Source organism: Schistocerca americana, chromosome 4 (genome assembly GCF_021461395.2).
Source record: "Schistocerca americana isolate TAMUIC-IGC-003095 chromosome 4, iqSchAmer2.1, whole genome shotgun sequence".
NCBI lineage: Eukaryota > Metazoa > Arthropoda > Insecta > Orthoptera > Acrididae > Schistocerca > Schistocerca americana.
In genome coordinates, this window is record NC_060122.1 from 371,077,801 (window position 1) to 371,105,268 (window position 27,468).

The 27,468-nt window shown below is 42.9% G+C and overlaps 1 protein-coding gene across 3 annotated transcripts in view; it reads right to left on the reverse strand.

Moving 5' to 3' along the window:
- LOC124612286 (serine/threonine-protein kinase N) overlaps positions 1–27,468 on the reverse strand; it is a 311,276-nt gene that overhangs the window by 205,276 nt on the left and 78,532 nt on the right. For all 3 annotated transcript variants that reach the window (XM_047140393.1, XM_047140394.1, XM_047140392.1), the window contains exon 2: positions 22,858–23,155. In XM_047140393.1, the coding sequence (XP_046996349.1) occupies positions 22,858–23,155 (298 nt within the window). The remainder of the gene's footprint in view (positions 1–22,857; positions 23,156–27,468) is intronic.

Genomic DNA, 27,468 nt, shown 5'->3' on the forward strand with positions numbered 1-27,468 from the left:
TGCGACAGTTGTACCGGATATGCAAACTCTGCGGTCGCCCTTAAATTGCCCACGCTGGGTCTCTGTAAGCCATTGGAAAAAAAGTTTAATCAATGGTGAACAGCGCTGAACATAGTGGAAATTATTTATGAAAAAAGAAAAAAAGATTGTCTAAAAAACTTTCGTGGTTTCCAGTGTACAAATGAATATCACAGGGACGAGTACGCGAAGACGCATGGCCAATATGGTCATTGTGGATCAGCCCTATTGTTACGATTTGTTGAAATATGGGTGCACAAAACTATTGAATCATCAGTGTTGCCATTTCATGAAAATTCTCTATTTCGGAACGTAAGCTGGTTCATTATGTTGATAACAATTTGTATACAGCGAGCAGAAATAACTTGCAAACACAGTCGGCAAGGGGAGCCTCCAAAACAATGACATCGGTACCATAGAGCAGAGATTGGAACGAACTGGTACGAACAAGAATTATGTTATTTGCCATTTATCAGAATGATGGGGAAGGGGGGGGGGGGAGAGAGAGGGAATGGATTCCTAGAGTCAGATGTATAGGGTTGCCTACGAAGAACACGAGACAGTGGTAGGTCGACTAGAAAAAAAATATCGCCAGAGCGCTATACGTTTGTAGAGGCTAGTCAGTGGGCAGATGACGCTGGGAGTGTCGGTTACCAGTTGTATTTAAGGACCGTGACGTTGAGTTGCACTCTCAAGTGGTCGTCAGACGCTGAAAATGTACACAGGTGCTTAAACTGTTGCGAATCTGGATTTTGTTTTTCGTTTATTGCTGTTGAAAGACCGCACTGAATAGTGCTTACATTTGCATGTCAGCTTGTTAGTTATTGTAGAAATGTCACGCCCTTCTCACTGCGTAGTGCTTAACACTGGTGCGGCAGCTAGCTGTAGTGGAGTAGAAATTGGTTCTGGTGTATAGCTGAGCGCGATCCCTGGCTTAACTGAAAGTATCTCTACCGTTGCTGTGAAATTAGATCCAATAATTAATAACTTGCATACATGTCTGTCTGCCGTATAGGGAGAGGCCCTCCGAAAACTGTCCAAGTCTGCATCTAAGAATATACAACCTTAAGTCCGCTAGCAGCGGTACAGTTAATGAAAGACGACACTTCAAACATACATTAGTCATGTGAACCAATATTAGTCATGCATTTCTTGTACTATTCTACATGTGCAGTCAGGAGAAAAATAACTATCTGTAATTCTCGGTACGAACCAAGATGATTCATATCTCAATATCATGAGTTCTATGCGAGATGAAGGTAGTGGAATCATTCCACAATCTATATCTACTAACTGATTCTCCAGCCCTCTGCCGCTAGAGGGGCTCCCAATTGTAACGTGTGACATGGCGGTTTGTAACTTAACTAGTCGGTGCCGGAGAAATAGAAAAAAAAACCGAAATCACAAATTCGAAGAGTTCGTCCACACATAGATCACCGTCTTCTTCAGCACGACAACGCCATACCACACACGAGAGCTCCGTCACCTACAACAATCCGACGCCTTGGGTTCATTCACTGTCATTGATCATTCTCCATTCAGTGCCGACTTGGTCCCATCCGATTTTCATCTATTTCCAAAACTTTGACAACCCTTTCGAGGACTTCATTTTGATAGTGATGAAGCCGTGCAAATAGAGATGAGTGTGTGACCCTATCAACAAAGTCAAACATTCTATAGTGATGGCATCAACAAACTGGTCTCTCGTTGGGTTGGATGGTTGGTAGTTTTGGGAGAAGGGACCATACAGCGAGGTCATTGGTCCCATTGGATTAGGGCAGGATGAGGAAGGAAGTCGGCCATGCCCTTTCAAAGGAACCATCCCGGCATTTGCCTGAAGCTATTTACGGAAATTACGGAAAACCTAAATCAGGATGGCCGGATGCGGGTTTGAACTGTCATCCTCTCGAATATGAGTTCAGTATGCTAACCACTGCGCCACCTCGATCGTTCCAGCTTCTACTCCTTGGGAAGTCTTCATACGGGTCATGAACGTAAACGTGGTCGTAAACACGGATGTGTTTTCTGTCATGGTTTGTCAGCGCTCATTAACGATCTATTGAGACGAACTCCCCTACGTCATCAGCGTTCGCAACGTTTCCCATCTAGTATATGTGGCATATTTCGCTTTAGAAAACTGGCACGTTTGAAACAGCTGCGTTAATTTCAATACCAATTCTGAAGGATGTGCAGAAAATATCCTAAAACACTAAAACGGTGCCGAGGATTCAAGGAGCTGAACACGTAGAAAAGAGAGCTTTCCCATTTCCATCTAAAAAAAAAAAAAAAACTCTGAGCACTATGGGACTTAACTTCTGAGGTCATCAGTCCTCTAGAACTCAGAACTACTTAAACCTAACTAACCTAAGGACATCACACGCATCCACGCCCGAGACAGGATTCAAACCTGCGACCCTAGTGGTCGCGCGGTTCCAGACTGTAGCGCATGGAACCACTCGGCCACCCCGGCCGGCTTTCTTTCTACACATAATATCATTTACAACATCTCTGAACAAGAAAATAAAATCTCGAAAGTCTGTGACGAGTTCAAAATTTTATTTTCGATTGGAAACTGAACGTAGATCTCCAAAACAGTAAGCTACAGACAGGTTATGTGTGATGTAACACAACTATCATCAAAGTTTATTTCTCATTTGTTTGTCTCCATGTATTCATAGTACGAAGGCGTGCTGAAAAGTAATACCATCGATTTTTTTTATGTGAAAGCTCTTAATGCTTTTTGAAACTTTATTAACATTCTACATATTTATTCTTCGTTTCGACACATTTATTTGTCAACACAGTCAGCCTGGTTACGAACACATTTCTCCCACCGAGAGGCACACTGGACTCGCATTCGAGAGGACGACAGTTCAAACCCGCGTCCGGCCATCCTGATTTAGGTTTTCCGTAATTTCCCTAAATCGCTTCAGGTAAATACCGGGATGATTCTTTAGAAAGGGCACGGCCGACTTCCTTCCTCATCCTTCCATAATCCAATGGGACCCATGACCTCGCTGTATGGTCCCTTCTCCCAAGACTACCAACCAACCAACCCAACGAGAGACCAGTTTGTCGATGATATCACTATAGAATGTTTGACTTTGTTGATAGGGACACAAACTCACCTCTGTCTGCACCGCTTCATCACTATCAAAATGAAGTCCTCGAAGGGGTTATTTAAAGCCTAGTTTACACGACGACATTGGGTTGCACCACTCGTTGCGTAGAATGAGTTGCACGCAAATGGTTTCATATTTGGCTGTAGACACGGTGAAATCAGTATAACTTCTGTTTCGTCATTTTGTGCGTCCCTGAGTAGTGTTTGAAATGTTTTGGCAGCTGCACGTCGCACGAGTTGTGATGGAGTTAAAGCTTGTTGCGTGGAATGCTGCATAAGAAAAAAAAATAAGAAGAGTGTTTCGATTCGTGATTGGATGAAGAAAAGACGTCAGCACGGTTGCTCAGCATCCTTGCTGAAATAATTTATAATGAAAGACCCAATAAGTTCTTTCAATTATCTTAGAATGTCACCAGAACTGTTCACGTTTCTTCTAAATAGAGTTAATTATGCGATACGTAACGCATGACGCACTGTCGCCAGAACTGAAATTACATATCACATTGCGTTCATTACAATCGAGAACACTCGGCATGCTATAAGACGCGGTTTTAGTGGTGATGGCGCTTTTTCATTAACACCGATAAATATTAACATTAACAGTAATAATTATTAACATTAACAGCAGTAATTATTCGAAGCAGACCGCATTAAGTAGAAAATGGTTTGCAAACTACTCTCTTGAAGATAGATCTGTACAGTGGCAGTATTTCAAAATTCAAACATATGTGAATGGGGAGCACTGCTGCGACGTTTTAAATAGACGAGTACTGAATAAAGAATGCAGCTTCTTGATTTGTGTAGACTTCCCTCATGTCAACAATACTCCTTAACAAAGTTGGCCAATTCTAAAGATGGGATTTTAATCTTGTAGACAAGAGCATTACCACAGCTAGAATTACATTTTGCTTGTATTTCTCTTAATTCAGTTGTATATGTGCTTCTAATTCAATAAATTTTGCCCTGCAGCTCGGATATTGTCAAACTATCTATGCGCACATAGCACGTGAAGGTCTCAGGAGATCCCAAAAACACCTATGCAAAGCACAGATATCCAAAAAGCGAACATTATTCTCCGTTCCCCACGTCGTATTTCAGTTTGTCTACACTCTACGAACACACATAACCTCAAAACCCATGCAACTAGTGTCGACAAAGGTGGAACACGCCGAAAAGTGTTTAATTTCACCAGCAAGTTGGGCATGCGCAGTGGACGGTAGCGCAGTGCCTGCAACCTAGTGTCGTGTAAACTAGGCTTTAGTTTTGGAAATCGATAAAAATCGGATGTGACCAAGTCGGTACTGAATGGAGGATGATCAATGACAGTGAATCCAAGGCGTCGGATTGATGTAGACTACGCAGCGCTCCTTTGTGGTCTGGCGTTGTAATGCTGAAAAAGAGGGTGACCCATGCGCGGACGAACTCTTCGAATTCGTGCTTCGGTTTTCTGAGGTATTACATCATGCTATTTCTCCGGCACCGACTAGTTATTTCACAAACCGCCATGTTACACGTTACAATTGGGAGCCCTCTAGCGGTAGAGGGCTGCAGCTTGGGTCAGCAAAGCGGGAAAGTCGACCGCGCAATATGCATTACATGTAATACCATACCGGATATTAAGAACACAATAAAACATTAGGGAGCATTACTTTTCAGCATTTCTACGTGACCAGCACAGATATAAAGAGGCAGTGGTTGAGTAAAGATCCGGATAAATTTAAAGTCCCCTTCGTAACTTTGCACTATGGCCTTCAGGGGACATTTATGCGTCGGCGCTAGACACACGGGCAGCCATACACGATTTTGCCAACGGGGAGGTGGTAACGTAAAATTCCGTATCATCAGACTGCATCAGAGTCGTAGGTAAAATTCCAAACGCCTATACAGACTCTCACGAAGTAACATGTGACACTACTGTCTGTCGGACTGAAGCGCTATTTTCGTTGGCTCTCCTGTGATGCTATTAGAAGTATAGTTGATGTTTCTGCCTTTCCCTTCCCTAATTACGACAATCATTAAAGCGAATACGACACTACACTCTACATGCGCTCATCAAGATTACTTCCATGAGGCAAAGTTCAGACAGCTGCCAAGCAAAACGCCCAACTTGCGTTAACTGGATGGGTAGCATCAAGTTGTGACACACCTTGGCGGTGTAGGCTTTCTACACACACACTCGGAAGGAAGGAATGTTAATAACCGAAGTTCCCGTCGATAACGGCGATATTATGGACAAAATTAAGCTTAGCTAGACGATAAAAAGTCAGCTCTGGATGTTGAGTGTTGTATGTGTGTGGTGGCAGTGAAGCAAGGGAGAGGGAGGAGGAGAAGATATTGGAGTCACCATCTATTTCAATGTAAAAAAATTATTCATAACAAGAATGCTGTTGTCTGAATTGCAAAAATACATTAAAATGCACAGGAGTCACGAATTCCGACGGAGTCACAGCATCTGAAGGCTAAGCAAGCAGACTTCAAATGCCTTTACTGGAACCCGAGTTGTTTTGCCGTCCGTGGCTGGTACAGTGAGTCACATGGTTCCAAGCGTTTACGCGCCTTGTTGACAGTTCAACTGAGTCCTACACACACTAAAAGGTCGGTACAAGATTGCCGGTTAGTCGGAGAAACAGTTGATGAGCGCATTACCTATCAACCGCAATTAAGATGACAACTCATAATTATGATCTCACCCTCTACGCTGCTGTTAAGGTAATGTGGCACGTTCTACTGCCACGTGCCATCATTAGGCAGTATCTCTCTAGCTCGCCCTCAAATATGTATTCCATTTCTTCATTTTTTATGGTCCTCTGATTTACGGCGTTTTTTGTTTTTCTTGAGCGATCGAGTGTTGTCTCCCAGTCCAGTAATAACTATCTAGTATCCAGGCACTTTCGTCGCTATTTCAGTGGCCTTCTTTTATCTTGTTTAACCGTCTGAGGTTCATAACTAATACGTTTGTAGATCTTATACTAAAATACAGTTACATAATTGGGTATGTACTCGATTCTTATTTAGTAGAGTTGTGCTATGCTCCCTTTCTGTCATCAGTCTATCACAATGCCTGATTTATTCCACTGTAACTGCGAAAAGAAGGTGGAATCATGTCTTGTACGGAAGGGGAATTCGATGCTTTAGGCCAGGGCAACAAGTGGGGTGGTGAGCGTTCGTTCCCAATTCGGTGGATTCCACAAGTGACAAATATTATTGTAACACAAATGATTCGGCAAAACATTATTTAGCCGTAAGATGGAAACGTGGAAATACTCAAATTTCGAAGTTACCAGACGTTTAAGTTTACCAGAAGAATCCAGTAAATACAACTAAATTTTCACCAAACAATGGTTATTGAGTGAAGTTTGGCTCCAAAAAATGGTTCAAATGGCTCTGAGCACTATGGGACTTAACATCTATGGTCATCAGTCCCCTAGAACTTAGAACTACTTAAACCTAACTTAACCTAAGGACAGCACACAACACCCAGCCATCACGAGGCAGAGAAAATCCCTGACCCCGCCGGGAATCGAACCCGGGCGTGGGAAGCGAGAACGCTACCGCACGACCACGAGATGCGTGAAGTTTGGCAATTACACATTTTGAATCTACATATCATAAGGTATCACACCAATATTTTTCTATACACTTACATAGTATCCACCTTTCTGTACTTGAGGAGGCAATGTGGCCAGTGCCTGGCCACTTTTCCTTATAGGATATTGGGTATAAAAATGTGGTATTTTGTTCCGCTCTGCCAACTGGAATGTTACCTTCGTAAGTCATTCACTGTACATCCATTAGATCGCTTTCCTATGTAAAAAATTTAAGTATGATTTTTTGTTCCTTACTGAACACACTACTTAAGTTTCCTATGAACTTTTTGCTGCCTAGTGCATCTCTTTATTTTTCTAGAAATCATCTTTTCAGTGTTTACATGGAAAATTAAATTGCTTTGCTGCTGGAGAGAAGGCCTCTAATCATTCTTTACCGCCTCAGTCACATTTTCCATCGCAACAGAATCCCATGCTTGTTGTTCTGGCCGGTCGTTGTGGCCGAGCGGTTCTAGGCGCTTCAGTCTGGAACCGCACGACCCCTACGGTCGCAGGTTCGAATCCTGCCTCGGGCATGGATGTGTATGATGTCCGTAGGTTAGTTAGGTTTAAGTAGTTCTAAGTTCTAGGGGACTGATGGCCTCAGAAGTTAAGTCCCATAGTGCTCAGAGCCATTTGAACCATTTGTTGTTCTGATTCGCAAACATACGAGGTATGATGAAAAAGTAATGAGAGTTTTGTTTAATTTCGCAGGCTTTATACATCCGATTTCCAAAAACCTTTTATCTTCTTGGTACACACGTTCCTGACGTACGTTTGCATTTTCAGCTGTTTTGATTATTTAGTTTATTGTCGACAGTCGGAAAGGTTAAACTTGTTGTTTTACTTTTGAAAAAGATGGATCAAAGAACTTGTATAAAATTTTGGTTGAAAATTGAATAAAGTTCATCAAGACATTCGAAATGTTGAGTGTGGCTTTTGGCGAATCTACTGCGAGGACAGGAGTTTACGAGTGGTATAAAACAGTAGGTAGAAGATCGACTTAAGGTAAAAACAAATCGCTCAAGGATCTGAACACCGCAACGAAAGGTGAATTCCAGACGAAAAGTGAGTTCCACAAATGCTTCCAAGATGAAAAAAAAATCACTTACACAAGTGTATTAAATCTGAGTGGGATTATTTTGAAGGGGACGAATGAATAAAGATGTTGACGAGTGAATAAATAAACACTCTTTAAGAAAAACAAAAATTCCCGTTACTTTTTGAATACAGCTCGTATTCGGAAGCGGTTACAAACAGGGCGCTTTCAATCGGATTCCTGCTTTAGGCTAAATACAACAGAGACGTTTTTAAATATCATTAATTAATTCAAAACCATAGCAAAGGGGCAGAATGACGATTAATGGCTTTGTATGTAAAAGAATTTAGAAGTTAATCTGTAGATTTAAAGATGATACAATGAGGTGACAAAAGTCATGGGACAGCGATATTCATGTATACAGATGGCGGTAGTATCGCATACACGAGGTACAAAAGGGCAGTGAATTTGCGGAGCTGTCATTTCTGCTCAGATGATTAATGAGGAAAGGTTTCCGACGTGCTTATGGCCGCACGATGGGATTTAACAGATTTCGAACGCGGAATGGTAGTTGAGCTAGACGCTTGGGGCATTCCATTTCGGAAATTGTTATGGAACTCAATATTCCGAGATACACAGTGTCAAGCGTGCACCGAGAATACCAAATTTCAGGCATCACCTCTCACCACGGACGGACAACGCTGTGGCCGATGGCTTTCACGTAACGACTTAGAGCAACAGCATTTGCTTAGAGGTGTCAGTGCTAACAGACAAGCAACACTGCGTGAAATAACCGCAGAAATCAGTATGGGACGTACGACCCCAAATCACGTAAGAAACAGATTGCCCAATCGCTTGGTCTAGCAGGCAACCCTTGTCAGGGAACGGCCACCAGGCGGCAACAGCGTCACACCCTTATTTCTGGAATCAACCACTAGATGGCACTCCGTTCTGTGGAATATGTGGCAACATCGGCCGAACGCGTGCAGCTTTCCACTATTTGGCGTCTGTGAAGTACAGCTGTTTCTGACATACCGGTGGTAGTGGATTGAGTCTATATACTCGTAGGTCCTCGGTATGACAACTGTGGAAGGAACAGACGAACAAATCCTGAACTAAAAATGTTCAGATTTCCCGTCAAAGATAAAGAAAGGTTACGCGAGTGGATTTTAAATTCAGGTAAATCAATAAATTAGTTACGAGTAAGAATTAATAAAGAGCCATAAGCATTCGATCCTCTTTAAATGTTGGCGATGTTATATTCGATATGACGTGGCAGCCCTTCCTGTACAAGAATCATATCACATAATTTTTAAATGAAATCTTTGCTGCGATTTGTTTTTAAACTGTTTATTCACTTCACTATCGTAATTTTGGGTGTAGAGGCATTTTTATGTGCAATGTAAAAACTGAAACCAATATAACATATGGATAACAAAATGCAAAGCATAGTGTGGTAACATTTGGTAAACAATTTAAGAAGCATTACCTTACAAGACCTTTCCCTTGGTACTTGAAAATGGCTCTAGAGCTGAAATCGCAACAGTGAAATAAATGAATAATTGCTAGATCATCGGTCCCTCTAAATCCTAGTATATACTAGAGCGAACGAAGTGAACGAGTGTAAAACCTCGTTTACACTGCTGCAAACGAGTGTTCATAAGTAATTCGCTAATGTTCACTGCCATTCGTTTATACTTGTGAACAAGCGTTTATACTGGAATGAAGGGAGGAGAATGGAAGAGAACGAGCATAACATGCAAACTATAGACGCTGCCTATTTTAATTTTTTTTATCTGTGCGCTAATAATCCTCACACAGATTTCACTCGAAAGCAACACTACTTATAGTAACAGGTCTGCGCGAGTGTGGATATCCCCAGTAATAACTGTGTTGCAGGTAAAGGCGTACGTCTGTTGCGAATATTTGTGGGTTATCTTTAAACTGTACAAAGTAAATTTTTAACATAATTATGGTTTGCCGTCTGTGGCTCTTCAAAGTTGACACCGCCAAAATATGCTCGAAAAACACGCTTTCACTTGTATATTACCGCGTTTGCAGCCCCCTTTCAACAACAATCCAAAATTCATCGTTTTGTGCCACTCTTATATCATTTAAGATAAGTTGCATGCAAAGTAAAAGAATTTAAATTTGAAATGACTGTCACTGAAATATGTCCAGCCTTAATTCGCATCTTAACCGAGTGCGGATTTTGAAAACTTTCTAGTGTTAACCTGCACGTGGAGATCTTTTTTACCACCATAATCCATATCAGAAGAGCTGTATAGCAAAGAGGAAACAGACGGCATGGAAGGCGAGTGTAAAACCCTTGCGACTGCAATACAGTCTGCACTTAAACAGTAACTCGCGAGAAGTGTTTGTGTGTTACTTTTCATTTATTTCATTTCGCATATGATTGCGAGAAATAAACTTGGTTTGTAGAATTACAGGAGCTAATCTACATTCTTAGATTGAAAACTCGGGAAAAACCACAGCCGATCATGAGCTACAGTCAGCAGTGTGACGAATGCATTTCGCGCCCAGCGCTCTAGCCGAACGCAAATCAGCGTCATTCACGTCACCGAAGATACAGCGTTGCCAATTCCGCGACATGGACAGGTCAGTTAGCGTTGTAGCGTCGCTTGTGACATCTGTTGACCGACGGGAAAACTATTTTACGGTTGCCTGTTCCGTCATAAGGACGGTCAATCTGATTCTTACGTGATCTGGGGTACGACGAACGTATCCTTTAGGTCAGTGCGGCGAAATTTGGCGTTAATGGGCTATGGCAGCAAAGTCGACGGGAGTGCATTTGCTAACAGCACGACATTGCCTGCAGTGCCTTTCCTGGGGTCGTGACCATATCAGTTGAACCCCAGACGAATGGAAAACGGTGACCTGGACAGATGAGTCACGATTTTAGTTGGTAAGAGCAGACGATAAGGCTCGAGTGTGGCGCAGACCCCACGTAGCCATGGGCCCAGGTTGTAAACAAGGCACTATTCAATCTGGTGATGGCTCCATAATGGTGTGGGCTGTATTTACACGGAATGCACTGGGTCTACGGTATGTTCGGCTTCTTGCATGCCATTTTCAGCAATTCATGGATTTCCATGATGGCAACGTGCCACGTCATTGCGCCATAGTTGTTCGCTATTGGTTTGAAGAACATTGTCGAAAATTCGTGCGAATGATTAGGCCATGTATATCGTCCGACAATGAATGCAATCGAACATTTCTGGGACAGTAACTTTTGCCCATGACATCGTATGCGCGGATCTTGAACAAGGATGAATTTTGAAAAATCTTGAAGCTTATTATGGATGAGAAATCGGACATAAAAATCAGAAGTGAAGCTGCCAAATAGGCGAAATGATGTGCTTGTAAGCACAGCTACAGATGAAATACTGATAAACCTGTGGGGGGGGGGGGGGGGACACAACATAATAGTATTTGCATTATAAACAATTCATCTGAGCTAATGACCCGTGAGCAAGATACATAGAGTTGTCCATGTGAGAAACAGTTTGTCCTGAGGCCGATGTCGGAGGCTCGAATCGTCTGTCCTTGCGACTTCTTGATGGTCATGGCCGAGCATGTGCTCACAGGAAACCGCACGCATTTGAATTGGAAAGGGGAATTGTTGGGAGTGAGGAGTATGCGAGGCATGAAAACTACGTCACCAGCTCCGCAGTCCTTGAGAATTTCACAATGAAATAAGTTAAACGAACGAAGACACTAGTACGAAACCACAACAATTGTATCACTTTACTTAAATGGTTAAGACACGATGAAAACCTGTGAAGAAATGCACGAAAACGATATCTGTTTCAACTCGACAAATTTACCAACGATAATGTTAGCAGCAACTCGACAAACTTATCAACGATAATAGCTACACCGTTTCAAGAATGAGTTCAACAACGTTTATGGATGACAGGATTAAACTGTTAACATTTTTATTATGATGATGAAACGTTCTAAAATACTACTTTTTTGCATTCTATCTTTTCTATCCTGATTTACTTAGTTTTATTGTACAGAATTTCTGCTGTTCGGGTTTCTTTCCTTCCATTGTAATGAAATGATCCTTACACGAAACTGAGCTGACCCACATACAAAAAATTGGCCCATTTTATTTATTTTCATGGACAACTCATGCTCGACGAAAAACTTTATCACGGAAAAATCGTTTTCACATAAAAGCACCTAATGGATTCATATTTCCCCTTACTGATCCAGTTAAAGAAACCACATGCCGGCCGAAGTGGCCGTGCGGTTAAAGGCGCTGCAGTCTGGAACCGCAAGACCGCTACGGTCGCAGGTTCGAATCCTGCCTCGGGCATGGATGTTTGTGATGTCCTTAGGTTAGTTAGGTTTAACTAGTTCTAAGTTCTAGGGGACTAATGACCTCAGCAGTTGAGTCCATAGTGCTCAGAGCCATTTGAACCATTTTGAAACCACATTGTGTACACAGGTATCTCAGCTTCTAGGCGGCGTATCAAAATGAAACACGTACCAGATTTTAAGTCAGAATTCCAACAAACCAACTGTGGGAACCGCATCCAATTTCGTACAATAGTTTATGAGTGATGCCCGTACAATCATACGGAAAGACGGCCGGACGGACAGAAAGACAGACAAGAATTTTAAAAATGATTGTTTTGGCTTTAATTGCTGTTTTAAAGACCCCCATATTAAGTTTTTTAAATATCTCCTACATACAGACATTGGGCAATTAAAATTTTATTATATATGTACAGATAATAGAGAGGTTAGTTCGTGCACAACATCCTGTACCGGCAACACTTTCGTAATTACGGACGACTACAGAGGCAGCATGGCTCAATATTTCTGCAGGGGACTCCCAACGACTTGCTGTCTCCACGTCACATCGACTTGCTGCACTATGCTGGGCAAAAGGAGTCCGACACGATACCAGGAGGTACCCCATGACTTTTGTCAGCTCGCTCTATGTGGAAGTAACTCTATCGTTGGAACACCTTGGTCACTTATCCCGGCGAATAGTGTGGTCACTTTTTCTGATGGTTCACAGATAAAGCCATCAAACTCAAAGAAACAATAAGTAACTACACTGGAAGCCAAAATATGTTATTTTAACACTGATACTGTAATAATAATAATAATAATAATAATAAACACACATTATTACTCTACATGTAAGGGAGGTAACCTTACGTCAGGTGACCGCCAAACAGAAAAAAATTTTACTACAAAAAAACGGAACAACCATCCTCCGTCAAACTCGCTGACAACAATGAATATGAATATTAGAACTGGTTTAACTACTTCTCCGCAGCAGAGCAAAAAATATGCGATGGCCATATTTCCCGTCCTGGGTACTTCACCCCACCTTCCTCCGCACACTAAAATTGCTTGTTTATATCTTTTTTTAAAGCATAATTCAATAATTCCAGAAAGAGAGAAATACTAAACCGAAGTGAAGCGAACAAAATGTAACTCTGACTGATACTTGTATTCTAGTACAGGACATTCTTTTCATCCTATCTCATTTCAAAACCTGCAAATGAATATGGTAACTACAGAGCTCCTCTGCCTAGCTGCCTTCACTGTGTTATCCATTTAATGAGCAAGCGCAACCCAAACTACAGTCAGCACTAGTAATATGCTACATATAAGTTTCGCAGCCATCTGCCGCTTCCTGTATCAAACGGCCAGCCAGGATGTTATTTGCGTAGCGTCCGCGTTACACGGCTGCAGTAAAAATAACTACGACCGCGGCCAAATTCCCGTCCCAGTCGCCCACGGCATCCTCCCTATCCGGTCGGCAGTGCAGTCCCATCTGTTTGGCTTTTGTATGAATTATGAATCTAGTGGACCTCTAAGAAAACGTCATTTACTTAATATACACAGAATAACGAATCATTCACTACTGATATCGTGTATCACGAGTCTGCGTAATTCGAAATACACGAACATTCAGTTTATAGCTGATTTAGGAGAAATACGGCTCAATAACGCTCACAATAGATCAAGTCTTCTAATTCAGTACACTGTAGCAGTTCAGAAAAATGACCCGACATTTCATGGGCTTCTGTCGTAGTCGCTGGCTGAGTCGCAGAGATGATATCTACAGGGTGACAATTATTGTACTACATGAAGTCAAATCGGCGTTAACTTCTGAAAGGTTTCCTTTAGGACGTTCAAACCGCACGGTTGGTCGCACAGCATGAAGGAAATTAGTATACGCATGCGCACGTGCCTTATTATCGGCCATTCGCACGTGAAAACGTAGCGGTACAGGGTGCCTGAGAGTATAGCGCTTGTGAAGGCCTACTGTTTTTGTTGTTGTCTTCAGTCCAGAGACTGGTTTGATGCAGCTCTCCATGCCACTCTATCCTGTGCAAGCTTCTTCATCTCCCAGTACCTACTGCAACCTACATCCTTCTGAATCTGTTTAGTGTATTCATCTCTTGGCCTCCCTCTACGATTATTACCCTCCACGCTGTCTTGGTGATCCCTTGATGCCTCAGAATATGCCCTACCAACCGATCCCTTCTTCTAGTCAAGTTGTGCCACAAATTTCTCTTCTCTCCAACTCTATTCAATACCTCCTCATTAGTTATGTGATCTACCATCTAATCTTCAGCATTCTTCTGTAGCACCACATTTCGAAAGCTTCTATTCTCTTCTTGTCTAAGCTATTTATCGTCCACGTTTCACTTCCATACATGGCTACACTCCATACAAATACTTTCAGAAACGACTTCCTGACATTTAAATCTATACTCGATGTTAACAAACTTCTCTTCTTCAGAAACGCTTTCCTTGCCATTGCCAGTCTACATTTTATATCCTCTCTACTTCGACCATCATCAGTTATTTTGCTCCCCAAATAGCAAAACTCATTTACTACTTTAGGCCTCTCATTTCCTAATCTAATTCCCGCAGCATCACCCGATTTAATTCGACTACATTCCATTATCCTCGTTTTGCTTTTGTTGATGTTCATCTCATATCCTCCTTTCAAGACACTGTCCATTCCGTTCAACTGCTCTTCCAAGTCCTTTGCTGTCTCTGACAGAATTACAATGTCACTGGCGAACCTCAAAGTTTTTATTTCTTCTCCATGGATTTTAATTCCTACTCCAAATTTTTCTTTCGTTTCCTTTACTGCTTGCTCAATACACAGATTGAATAACATAGGGGAGAGGCTACAATCCTGTCTCACTCCCTTCCCAACCACTGCTTCCCTTTCATGCCCCTCGACTCTTATAACTGCCATCTGGTTTCTGTACAAATTGTAAATAGCCTTTTGCTCCCTGTATTTTACCCCTGCCACCTTCAGAATTTGAAAGAGAGTATGCCCGTCAACATTGTCAAAAGCTTTATCTAAGTCTACAAATGCTAGAAACGTAGGTTTGCCTTTCCTTAATCTATTTTCTAAGATAAGTCGTAGGGTCAGTATTGCCTCACGCGTTCCAACATTTCTACGGAATCCAACCTGATCTTCCCCGAGGTCGGCTTCTACCAGTTTTTCCATTCGTCTGTAAAGAATTCGTGTTAGTATTTTGCAGCCACGGCTTATTAAACTGATAGTTCGGTAATTTTCACATCTTTCAGCACCTGCTTTCTTTGGGATTGGAATTACTATATTCTTCTTGAAGTCTGAGGGTATTCCGCCTGTCTCATACATCTTGCTCACTAGATGGTAGAGTTTTGTTAGGCCTGGCTCTCTCAAGACTGTCATTAGTTCTAATGGGATGTTGTCTACTCCCGGGGCCTTGTTTCTACTTAGGTCTTTCAGTGTTCTGTCAAACTCTTCACGCAGTATCGTATCTCCTATTTCATTAAATTCTCTTCCATTTCTACAATATTGTCCTCAAGAACATCGCCCTTGTATAGACCTTTATATACTCCTTCCACCTTTCTGCTTTCCCTTCTCTGCCTATTACTGGATTTCCATCTGAGCTCTTGATATTCGTGCAAGTCGTTCTCTTTTCTCCAAAGGTCTCTTTAATTTTTCTGTAGGCAGTATCTATCTTACCTCTAGTGATATATGCCTCTATCTCGTTACATTTGTCCTCTAGCCATCCCTGCTTAGCTATTTTGTACTTCCTGTTGATCTTATTTTTGAGATGTTTGTATTCTTTTTTGTCTGCTTCATTTACTGCATTCTTGTATCTTCTCCTTTCATCAATTAAATTCAATATCTCTTCTGTTACCCAAGAATTTCTATTAGCCATCGTCTTTTTACCTACTTGATCCTCTGCTACCTTCACTATTTCGTCTCTCAAAGCTACCCATTCTTCTTCTACTGTATTTCTTTCCCCCATTCTTGTCAATCGTTCCCTAATGCTCTCCCTGAAGCTCTCTACAACCTCTGGTTCTTTCAGTTTATCCAGGTCCCATCTCCTCAATTTCCCACCTTTTTGCAGTTTCTTCAGTTTTTAAATCTACAGTTCATAACCAATAGATTGTGGTCAGAGTCCACATCTGTGCGAGCAATAACAGCCCAACTGCGGCTCAATTGAAGTTTGCGACCGAGTTCAATCTGAAGGCAAACGGTCCAAGTGCGGTAACAATCAAGAATTTGATTAGCAAGTTTGAGAGACCGGGTAGTGTCCTGAAAACATCGAGAAGGCACGCGCTGTGTTTCAAACCAGCCCCAGAAAATCGATCAGACGATCTGCGCAACAGGTGGGAATCAACCGGGAGGCACTGAGACAAATTGTTATTGGGCACCTGCATCTCTTCCCATACAAAATTCAAACCCATCAGCCATTAAGCCCCAGGGCCATGGAACAACGGTTGCGTTTCGTAAGCACTATTGTCCACAGAACTCACGAACAGGACTTCGAGGTGAGTATGATTTGTTTTAGCGACAAAGCCGACTTTCATCAGGATGGGTTCGTCAATAAGCAAAATTAGCAAATTTGGGGGATTGAGAATTTGCATTTTGCAATCGAGAAGGCTCTTCATCTCAACAGGTGACTGTGTGGTGTGCAATGTACGGTCACGGAATAATCGGTACAATATTCCTTGATGGCACGGTGACTAACGAACCGTACGTGAAGGTTTTGGAAGATATCATCCCCGTTATCCAAAGTGACTCCGATTTCGACAATATGTAGTTCATGGAATGGAGCTCGATTCTATCGAAGCAGGAGAGTGTTTGATGTCCTGGAGGAGCACTTTGGAGACCGCATTCTGGCTCTGGGGTACCCAAAGGCCACTGACATGTGCCTCGAACGGTCGCCATATTCTCTGGATCTGAACATACGTGACTCCATTTTTCTGGCGCTATATTAAAAGACAAGGTGTATAGCAATAGCGCCTACACCATTGCTGAGCTGAAAACAGCCATGCAGGAGGTCATCAACAGCAATGATGTTCAGACAATTCTGCGGGGCAGGCAGAATTTTGCTATTCGTCTGCGCCACAGCATCGCCAATGATGGCATGCATATCGAACATGTCACCCTAAATCCGAATATCTGTAGTGACATTTACATGTTGAATCAAGTGTGTGCACGCCGTAGTTTGTAACTAATTTATGTTTCTTTCATATAGTTCAATAATTGTCACCCTGTTTTTATGGAGTGGTGAAAGTTAATAACGCATACTGAAGTGCTTTTTTGGTTTGCAATTTACATGAAGAATGAACTATTCTGCGCGTAAGTGAGTCAGTCTCCGTTCGAAGTATAATTCGCGCTTCCATACCTGTTTCCGTATATATCCTCTGTCAAAGCCGTTGTGGTAGATTTGAGTTTGGATTATTCCTCATAAAAAATACCCAACGCGAAGATATTATAAGAAAACTACAGTGGTTAGGAGCTTAATGTGTCCATTTCAAAGCAGAGTTGAAGTATGGTTCGGGCAGTCCGACTGATAACCGCTTCCAAAGTATTCGAGTGTTGCTCTTAGTTAGACGTTCACGTTTAGGAGAAGTAACATCCGTCTAATCACGCGAGGTGGGTTGGGGATGGTGGCTGTGATTGCTGGGATGGTGAAAAGTGCAACCCTCAGAAAGAAGGTCAGATTTAATCGCAACCCAAAAGGTACCGGTAACAGTGTACACCAACACGAGGTTATGAAGATTCATGGCGTACACACATGTAAACAGTGCAGTGCGTTAAGTTCGACATTGTGCCAAAGTCAGCCTTTAAAGATGATTCGTCATACAAAGAGGACGCTTAAAAGTAAGACCCAGTATTCTTCGTCGCCATCAAAGAGCACAAATACTATGTGGCGTTGGAAAGTTTCCGAATCAGAATTCTGCACGTAAATAGAAACGAGTACATTGAAATACCCGCTAAGTTTCCCTCCATATATCATTCTTGAATCCACGTGGCAAGTGACTGTGAGCTTAGTGGTTTAGAAAGTTGATGATCATATTGCCGACGTCGTATTTCCGTGAGTTTGCAGTTTTGCGATGGCTGACCTGAAAAAGCAGCATTTCAGTGTAAAATTTTGTTTTTAACTTAAGGAACCCGGTGGGACCAAATTTCAAATAAAACATTTGAAGACAAATATTTAGGTAGGAGACAAATTACGATTGGTGTAAGAGCTTAAAAAAGGTGCGAACATCGACTGACGTTGACCGTTCCGGTCGGTAGTGAACTGGCATCACAGCAGAACACGTTGTGACAGTAAGGGATCTGATACTTCAAGAACGTACACCATTCAAGACCTCCACACCACATTGGGGATATGGTATGGGACACGTGAAAATATTCCGTCAACGGAAAAGAACTTGAGAAGCATTGCAGCGAAGATTGTACCATTAAAGATGATCAGAAGCACATCGCGTAGAGAACTTTAACGACCACGTCAAGACGATCCAAACTCCCTTTCAAATGCCTTGGCTGCGAGCCTCAAGCTCAGTAGCAATCGAAGCCATGACAGAATCTTCCTTCACAGCGGCAAAGGAACGGTTAGTTTGGTTGTTTGGGAGAGGAGACCAAACAGCGAGGTCATCGGTCTCATCGGATTAGGGAAGGGACGGGGAAGGAAGCCGGCCGTGCCCTTTCAAAGGCACTATCTCGGCATTTGCCTGGAGCAATTTAGGGAACTCAAGGAAAATCTTAATCAGGATGGGCGGACGCGGGATTGAACCGTCGTCCTCCTGAATGCGAGTCCAGTGTGCTAGCCACTGCACCACCTCGCTCGGTGGGCAAAGGAAAGCTTTACAGGTACAGTACACTATTAAGGCCTTGTTGGCCTTCTTTAAATTATTTAGAGTACTTATAAACAGTTGTATCGCAATGTCCAACGACGTTTGAAGGAGGACACGGGGAGAAAAATTCCGCATAAGCGTTGCACGAACGACTGGACACTCCACCACAAGGCACGACCGCATGCGCCTATTTCAACCAGGAACTTTTTGCTAACATCATTGACCCGCAAGTCGCTGAAGTGGAGTCAACTAAAAAGGACTTGCAATACGGCGGCCGAACTCCCCCGCATGGGGCCTCCCGGCCAACAATGCCATATGATCATTTCATTTCATGCTAAAAAATATTATTCAGGAACTTCTTTTTACAAGTAACAGTTGCTCCAAACCCACTGCACTCACCAGACATAGCTCCGTGTAACTTTTGCCTCTAGCTCAACATGAAAATCAAGCTGAAAGTGCGAGGATTTGACAGTGGTGGAGATTCAAGTGGAATCTCACAGTGTACTGAAGACCATAAAACATATTCTCAGTTCGAATACATTGAGACTAAGAAATTTGTGTCCACGAATCAGCATAGTTTTAGAAAGCATCGTTCATGCGAATCTCAGATTGCCCTTTTCTCACATGATATACTATAGATGAAAAGCTACAGGCAGATTCTATGTTTCCAGATTTCCGGAAAGCATCTGACACAGTGCCCATTGCAGGCTGTGAGTGGCTCGAAGACTTCTTAAGTAATAGAACGCAGTATGCTGTCCTCGACGGCAAGTGCTCATCAAAGAAAGGGTATCGCCATGAGTGCTCCCAGGGGAGTGTGATAGGACCGCTGTTGTTCTCCATATACATAAACGATTTGGCGGATAGGGTGTGCAGCAATCAGCGGTTATTTGCTGATGCTGCGGTGTACGGTAAGGTGTCGATGTTGAGTGACTGTAGGAAGATAAGGATGATACAAGACGACTCAGACGAAATTTCTTGTTGGTGCGATGAATGGAAAATAGCTCTAAATGTGGAAAATTTAATGTTAATGCGGATGAATAGGAAGAACAAATCTTTAATGTTTGGATATAGTATTACTATTGTCCAGCTTGACACAGTCAAGTCTTTGTATATCTTGGCGTAACGTTGCAAAGCAATATGAAATGCAACGAGCATGTGAGAACAGTGGCAGGGAGGGGAGCGAATGATCGTCTTCGGCTTATTGGGAGAATTTTAGGAAAGAGTGGTTCACCTGTACGGGATACCCCATATGGGACGCTGGAGCGACCTTTCCTTGAATACTGCTCGAGTGTTTGAGATGCGTGCCAGGTCGGGTTGAAGGAAGACATCGAAGCAATTCAGAAGCGGGGTGCTAGATTTGTTACCGATACGTTCGAAAAACACGAGGTGTTACGGAGATGCTTCGCGAACTCAAATGGGAAGCCCTGGAGGGAAGGCGACGATCTTTTCAGGTAATACTATTGAGAAAATTTCGATACCCGGCATTTGAAGCCGACTGCCGAACGATTCTACTGCCGCCAACGTACAACACGCGAATGGACCACGAAGACAAGATACGAGAAATTTGGGCTCATGCGGAGGCGTACAGGCGGTCGTTTTTCCCTCGCTCTATTTGCGAATGGAACAGGAAAGGAAATGTAACGGTACAGGGTACCCTCGCCCATGCACCGCACGGAGGTTTGCGGAGTATCTATGTCGATGTAGATGTAGAAAGACTTACAGAATGAATTTCAATGGTAACTTTGGAATCTGTGTATTCATTCTCAACGGGAAAACTCTGAAGGTGATAGTGCAGAACAAGATGTAGGTACAACAACGTAATAAATTTAAACGTTTTTCAATAACTTTCGCATAACACCTCGTATCAGCAATTGAGTCTAAAGGGACACAATAACTAGTCTCCAGAAAATGGGTATACCAAACCCATGACATTTCAGCGCGTTGAGGGCACTAATCATGCGTGTAGGGTCATACAGCGACTAGCGGGTACTGGAAAACGTAGTGTGATGACAATGCTGGACGACCGCTATCTTGTAAGCATAGCGATAACTAACCCATCGTCGATGCTATAGCCCAGCAGCGGGTGTGGACCTGAATGTGTTGGCGATTCGACACCATCTGCTGAGCGATGGGCACTCATATCACTGAGTCTGTTTCGACTCTCGAAAAGCCACATTTAACCTCAGACTGCAATGGACACTCAACATACCGTCGACGACATCGAAGGGTATATCGTCAACGGTGTGTTGCGTGACAAAATGCAATGTTTCCGGACAAATACTGCTTCAGTCTCTCAACCCCATTCGCTGCAGACGCTACCGTGGAGACCGCTATCATGCAGACTATTTTGCGAGTGGCGCAGTAAACAAAAGCCAAACAGGGTCGATAGGGGAGCCACTAATAACTTCAGGCGATCTTAGCGCTTATTGGTTGACGCTAATGTCAACAACAACCGCTACATGAGGGATGCCCCAATATGAGAGGATTGTGCAGGGGTTTTTCGAAAAACGATGAGACCAATGTTGTACTAGTCTGCAGATTCATGTGGTATGTAGCTTATCGAACATGTCTGGGATATCTTTGGGCGGCACTTGTTAGTCGCGCTACTATAGAAAACAATTTTGATGATTTGAGGGCTCATCTGTGAACGGCGTTTCTCTTTAAATCCGTGCCTGATAGCAGCGAGTGAAGGCGGCGCACCACACTGAACTCTGACCTTAGAAATCACGTATACTTCTGTATTCCCCATTGCCATATATATCATTTTTGGTAGTATAAAGTTAATTTGCTACACGCATGGGTGGCGACAGAAAACCGTGATTCAAATGCCTCCGAATAGATTATCCTTCCGTAGCAAAAAGACAACTCGCCCTTTCCACTGTTCTGAGTAACGAAAACAGCATTACATTGTTGTTTTTCATCAATACTACAACCAATTCAGAATACTGGCGTGGTCACTGGTTCGTGTCCTTACTTGAATGTTGTCTAAGAGTAGGCAGAAATCAACGAAGATATTTCCAAATGTCCAGAAAGATTGACGTTTCCGTTATGGCGTAGGGTATTTTTGAGAACGCTCAAAGCCAGTTTTCATCAGGAGCTGCGTACTATGGTTCAAGACATACTGGCTCTCTCGATTCCAACCTCAGAATGCATATATTTCTATAGATTGTAATAAGGAGGGTATTCCCAAAAATGTTCAGGTAATTGCAGTTACCTTGACCAGAGCGACTTGTCTATATAATGTACAGATCACATTTCGACCAATTTACTCATCAAGACGATGAACAGTTTGCTACCGACAGGATCACTTTCAGGCTCGAGGCGTACCTTGTATACAAGACGTTTCACGTGACCCCTTCCGAAGAAATCAACTGGGATTAGATGAGGCGAACGAGGTGATCAAGAAACATTACCTCCTCTTCCTGACCACCTTTCAGAGAATGTTCGTCGTAGAATGCTCACTGCCTGTGACCCAGGAGTTGTTCGAACTACTGCGGCAGACGTTTGTACCGACATGTCATGCGTTCATACCTAGCGGACATACGTTTGAGCAAGTGCTGTGAAAGCACTTTCCACAAGTTGCGCAGATAAATAAAATAACTAGCCAACAGACTTTTTTTATTGCCAGTCGCAGGCCAACGGTAAATATGAAATGTTCTCTTTTTCTCCGGTTTGATTCCATAGGTGAGTATTTCCGCTTATAGCGTCCGACCTAAAATTGATACACATGCCCCTCTATATGATCGTGAAAAGTTTGTATCACTATCACAGACACTCTCCGCGTCTTATTACTTGCCAATTTGATGTTACTTTCTGAATTACTGTTACACAACTTTTCACCAAAGAAAACTTAGCATGGTCAAAGGGCGTTAACATGATCCAGCATACCTACAATAGAAGTGCCAATGGAGAACACGCAGAGTTACGGGGCTCACCTTGTCCGTTGTTGAGCAGTATCTGCGAGTCGAGCTCGTGCAGCTCGGCGTGCAGTTCGGACAGGCGGCTGTTGGACTTCTTGACGAGCAGCGCGACGTCGGCCAGTGAGCGTCGGTCCGTGGCTACCTCGCGCAGCTTCTCGGCGCCAGCCTTTAACTTCAATTCCTTGCGAATCTCACGCCGTATGAGTTCCTTGAGTTCCTCCAATCGGCACGGCAAAGCCGCCTCGTTCTCATCCGTCTGTAGGCCATACTTGTGGCTCAGTTCGTACAGCACTGGGTGCCGGATGTAGTCGCCCTGTGGACAAGAGAGTGGAGAAGGTCATCTCTATCACATAACGAATTATTGCCTACATTTCAAGAGATACATGAGATATCAGCTGGATATTTTGAAGAACCAGCTCACAGAACGATTTAACGAAACCTGCATTGGACCTGCCACCCAGGCTTGTCTCAGATTACATGGTAAATTAGAAGGTATAGCTTGAGATTCACATATCAAATAAACTGTAATGATCGACTTGCAGGATTCTATCTGAGGACGTTCACAATGGAAGTGGGGTACTCCATCGCTTAAAAATCTATGTATTTCCATTGCAATATCCGGTTTCAAAATTATGAAGTGTGTAAAGAAAATTTATTATAATCCATGTGTTACGATACCTAGTCTTCAAAGGTGAAGGCAAGCACCGTAACAAAAAGCATTTCATACATTACGGTACAGAATGTCAGCTGGTCATAAAGAAATTAGTATATCATATATTAAGAAATTACTGAGCTCTCAACGCAAACAGAAAACTTCAGATGCATTATTCTTAAATATACACTTATGTTCGTTTCTCTGTTCCAGACGACTCAGCAAGACTGTTAACCAGTTAACGGAAAAACAACGCACGCAGGTTCATGAAACAACATATTATAGTACTAATTCGACGAATGCTCACATTGTATCTCAGGCATATTTCACTCTTGCAAAGTTCCCAGTGAAGATGTGGAACGCACAAAGCATTTTCGGATCTATGTTGACATGATTAATCATATGTACCCAATTCTGACATTAAAACAGGGCTTGAAGTTCGCTTTTAAAGCGCAGATAAACAGATTTCGTTACTGGATGTTCCGATCTCCCCTCTGTCCAAAGGTCAAATTAATTTTATTTGGGGATTTTCTCAAATACTGTAGCGATAAATTTACCCAGCAATCCATGTTCACATTGTAAATATTCAAATACATCACGTCACAGGACTACACCCACCCGTGATGCACATTAGCATCTTTGACGCCATACTTCAACACGCAACTTATTCGTAACCATGACTCACATCAACAGAAAAAATAATTATTTTTAAAATGAACTGCTGCGCAGCTTATGGTCACTGAGATACTATCTCCGTTATCAATGGTGCAGGGACAGACAATATTGACTTCGGTGACGCAGAGTTAAGATAAGTTATTAACACAAACTTACGACCAGTCGTGTTAAGCGTAGCACACGCCTGACAACAGTTTTACTGGAGCCCCTACTTGCAGCATTGCTATACATATGAACACTTTCGTTGTTAAACTACGTGAATTATTAGCTGACTTCTAACCCTAGAACATGCGATGTAACAAAACAAACTTGATTTCATATTTACAAGCAATTTCATTGAATTCACCCCATAAAACAGCATCGTCTCTCATCACTACCAGAAACTAATAGTATCAGTCAACGTGAATTCAGTAGTTTCGTAGCGCTGCATGACATTTGTCCGTACATTTCACAATTCATTAAATCTTCAGCTTAATAAACCACAAAGTCGTTTTTATGGCCTCTGGATGTCATTCACACAGCCAGTTTCTTACACACTGCCACTCAAATTTATGTGACCACATGTGAAACGCCTGAATAACCATCTTTTGCAGCGGGGACCGCTGCGAGAGGTGCACGATGGGAGTCAGTAATGTTCTGGAAGGTACAGACATGGATTTGCTGCCATGACGACTTCAGTGTCGTGGCCGGCTAAGCTAGGTTTCTCAGCTGAGGGCAGTCCGATCGAGGCGGTACCACAAACTCTCGACTGAGTTTAAATCCGGGGGAGTTGGTGGCCAGGGGAGTACGCAAACTGGTGCTCTTCGAGCCAGGCACGTACACTGCGAGCTGCGCGGCACGCTGCATTGTGCAGCAGGCAGATGCCATCGTGCCCAGGAAAAACAAACTGCACGTAGAGGTGAAGATGATCCCCCAAGGACACATGCATATTTGTGTTGATCCACTGTGCTTTCCAGCATGACGAGATCACCCAGGGAATGCCACGAAAACATTTCCCCTCCTCTTTGCTTTCAGATGTTTCACGCCGTACACGCCAACGGCCATCTTTCCAATGGAGCATAAAACGTGATTTATCCGAAAAGGCCACCTGTCACCACTCAGTGGACGCTTATTAGCCGTACTGGCGTGCAAATTCTAGCCTTCGTAGCCGATGAACAGCAGTGGGCTGGGTGCATCGACCAGGCGACTGCTGCGAAGGACAATATGCAGCAACGTCCGTTGAACAGTCGTTGAGTAGACACTGTTGGTAGCCCCTTGGTTCATAATAAGCGGTCCGTTGCTCGACAGTTACACTTCTATTCGCCCAGGCACAATCTCCGCAAGCGTCGTTCTCCCCTCTCATCTATTGCCCGTGACGCTGACGCAGAACAGCTGTCTCGGCGCCAGTTTTGGATTGCGTCATTTTGTCATGAACGGTATACTTTCACCATGGCGGCACACGAACAGTTTACAGACTTAGCCATTTCGGAAATGCTTCCACCCTTGGCCCGAAAGCGCTTTTGGATCTCATATACGCGACTGCTACGGTCGCAGGTTCGAATCCTGCCTCGGGCATGGATGTGTATGATGTCCTTAGGTTAGTTACGTTTAAGTAGTTCTGAGTTCTAGGGGACTGATGACCACAGTAGTTAAGTCCCATAGTGCTCAGAGCCTTTTGAACCATTTGATCTCATATAAATCGCTCCGTTCCCGCATTACGAAAACGACTGCACTGCTTGCCGCATCCTCCCTACAAGCTTTACATATCTTCCATTGCTAGTGTTTCCACCTGCCGTCTGTGAATGGTTATTGTACACTGATGTCGAACATAGACGGTGGCTGCCGTCTGTGAATGGTTATTGTACATTGATGTCGAACATAGACGGTGGTAACATTGTAATAATACTTAGAAAGCGTATTTTTGTGCAAACATACACTTTTTAAATGGAGCAACGCCTATCGATATTAACAAATTAAAATTAGCGTACATTAGAATGTCAGTGGTGTTTGTTGCATGGTTCCAGAGCGAGTCGTTCACGAGATACTGACTTTCGGAAAGTCTCCACACCGACACTTTTACGTGCCATTCAACCTGCGTAGTTGCAAGGTACAATGTTGGTAAGTAGTATCACGGCGAATGACGACATAACTTGGACAGTTTAGGACAAATGGTTTTGGGTATGTCTGAAAAGGAATGAAGATTAGTGCTTAACCGTCCATCGACAACGAGGACATTACAGACGGAGCACAAGCTCGGACGGAGAAGGAAATCGGCAGTACCATTTCAGAAGAACCATCCCGGCCTTTGCCTTAAGTGATTTGGGTAAATAAAGGAAAACTAAAACAGGATGCCCAGACGAGAGACTGTCGTTCTCCTGAATACGAGCCTAGTATACTTGCTACACGTGAATAGCCAATACACGATCCGACTTTCTTCAGAACTTTACTTAATTAATACGTCTGTCTGGCGTGGCAGGATGCGAAATTTTTTTATAGGAGCGGAGAGAGGGGGGGACGGGGAAACAGCTGTCCTCCCCTGACCCTACCTGGTTACGCCTTTGTACGTTTTTCAAATTAATCCAGGAAGTAACGGATTTTTTTTTTTATTTTAGAGAATATTTGGCGAACTTTAAGAATCAAAGCTGCGTGTGTAGAGGACGTACCAATTTCAGAAAACGAGAATTTAAAAATACACAGTACGTTCTGCTGCACAAAGATATTTGTTATTAACAAGGGACTAGGGAAGCTTCCTCTGGGTTCAAAGCACACGGAGAAAAATTGATACCGATTCAATAGCAATGAAGGAGGAAAATTACGACATAAAATTTGGAGCGTCTGCACAACGCGATGTCCAAATTAACACGGAAAGTTCACAGTCTACCACAGAGTACCCCCTACCAATAAAATCACACGGAGACGCACTAACATGTGTATGTTAGAACATACTGAAAAATAGCCGAGACTTACATGATACGGTAATTAAAGCAATATCGGTTGCACAAAATAACAGTGGGAAAAACTACTTTTCTAAGAACAGACCGAGTTTTCGAGGCCAGGTTGAACAGGTTGAGGGGAGGCACAACGTTGCCCAAAAAGGTGACAGTGTTCAGTTTGAGCAAGCGCTTTGTAACAGTGAAAGAATCATTTAAAACAAATTCAACGTGTCTGTCTTAATGATTCTTTCACTGTCACAAAGCGCTTTCTCAAACTGAACACTGTCACCTTTTTGGGCAATGTTGTGCCTCCCTTCAACCTGACCTCGAGAACTCTGTCTAGTCTTAAAAAAGTACCTGCAGAAGAATAGCATTAATTAACAAAGA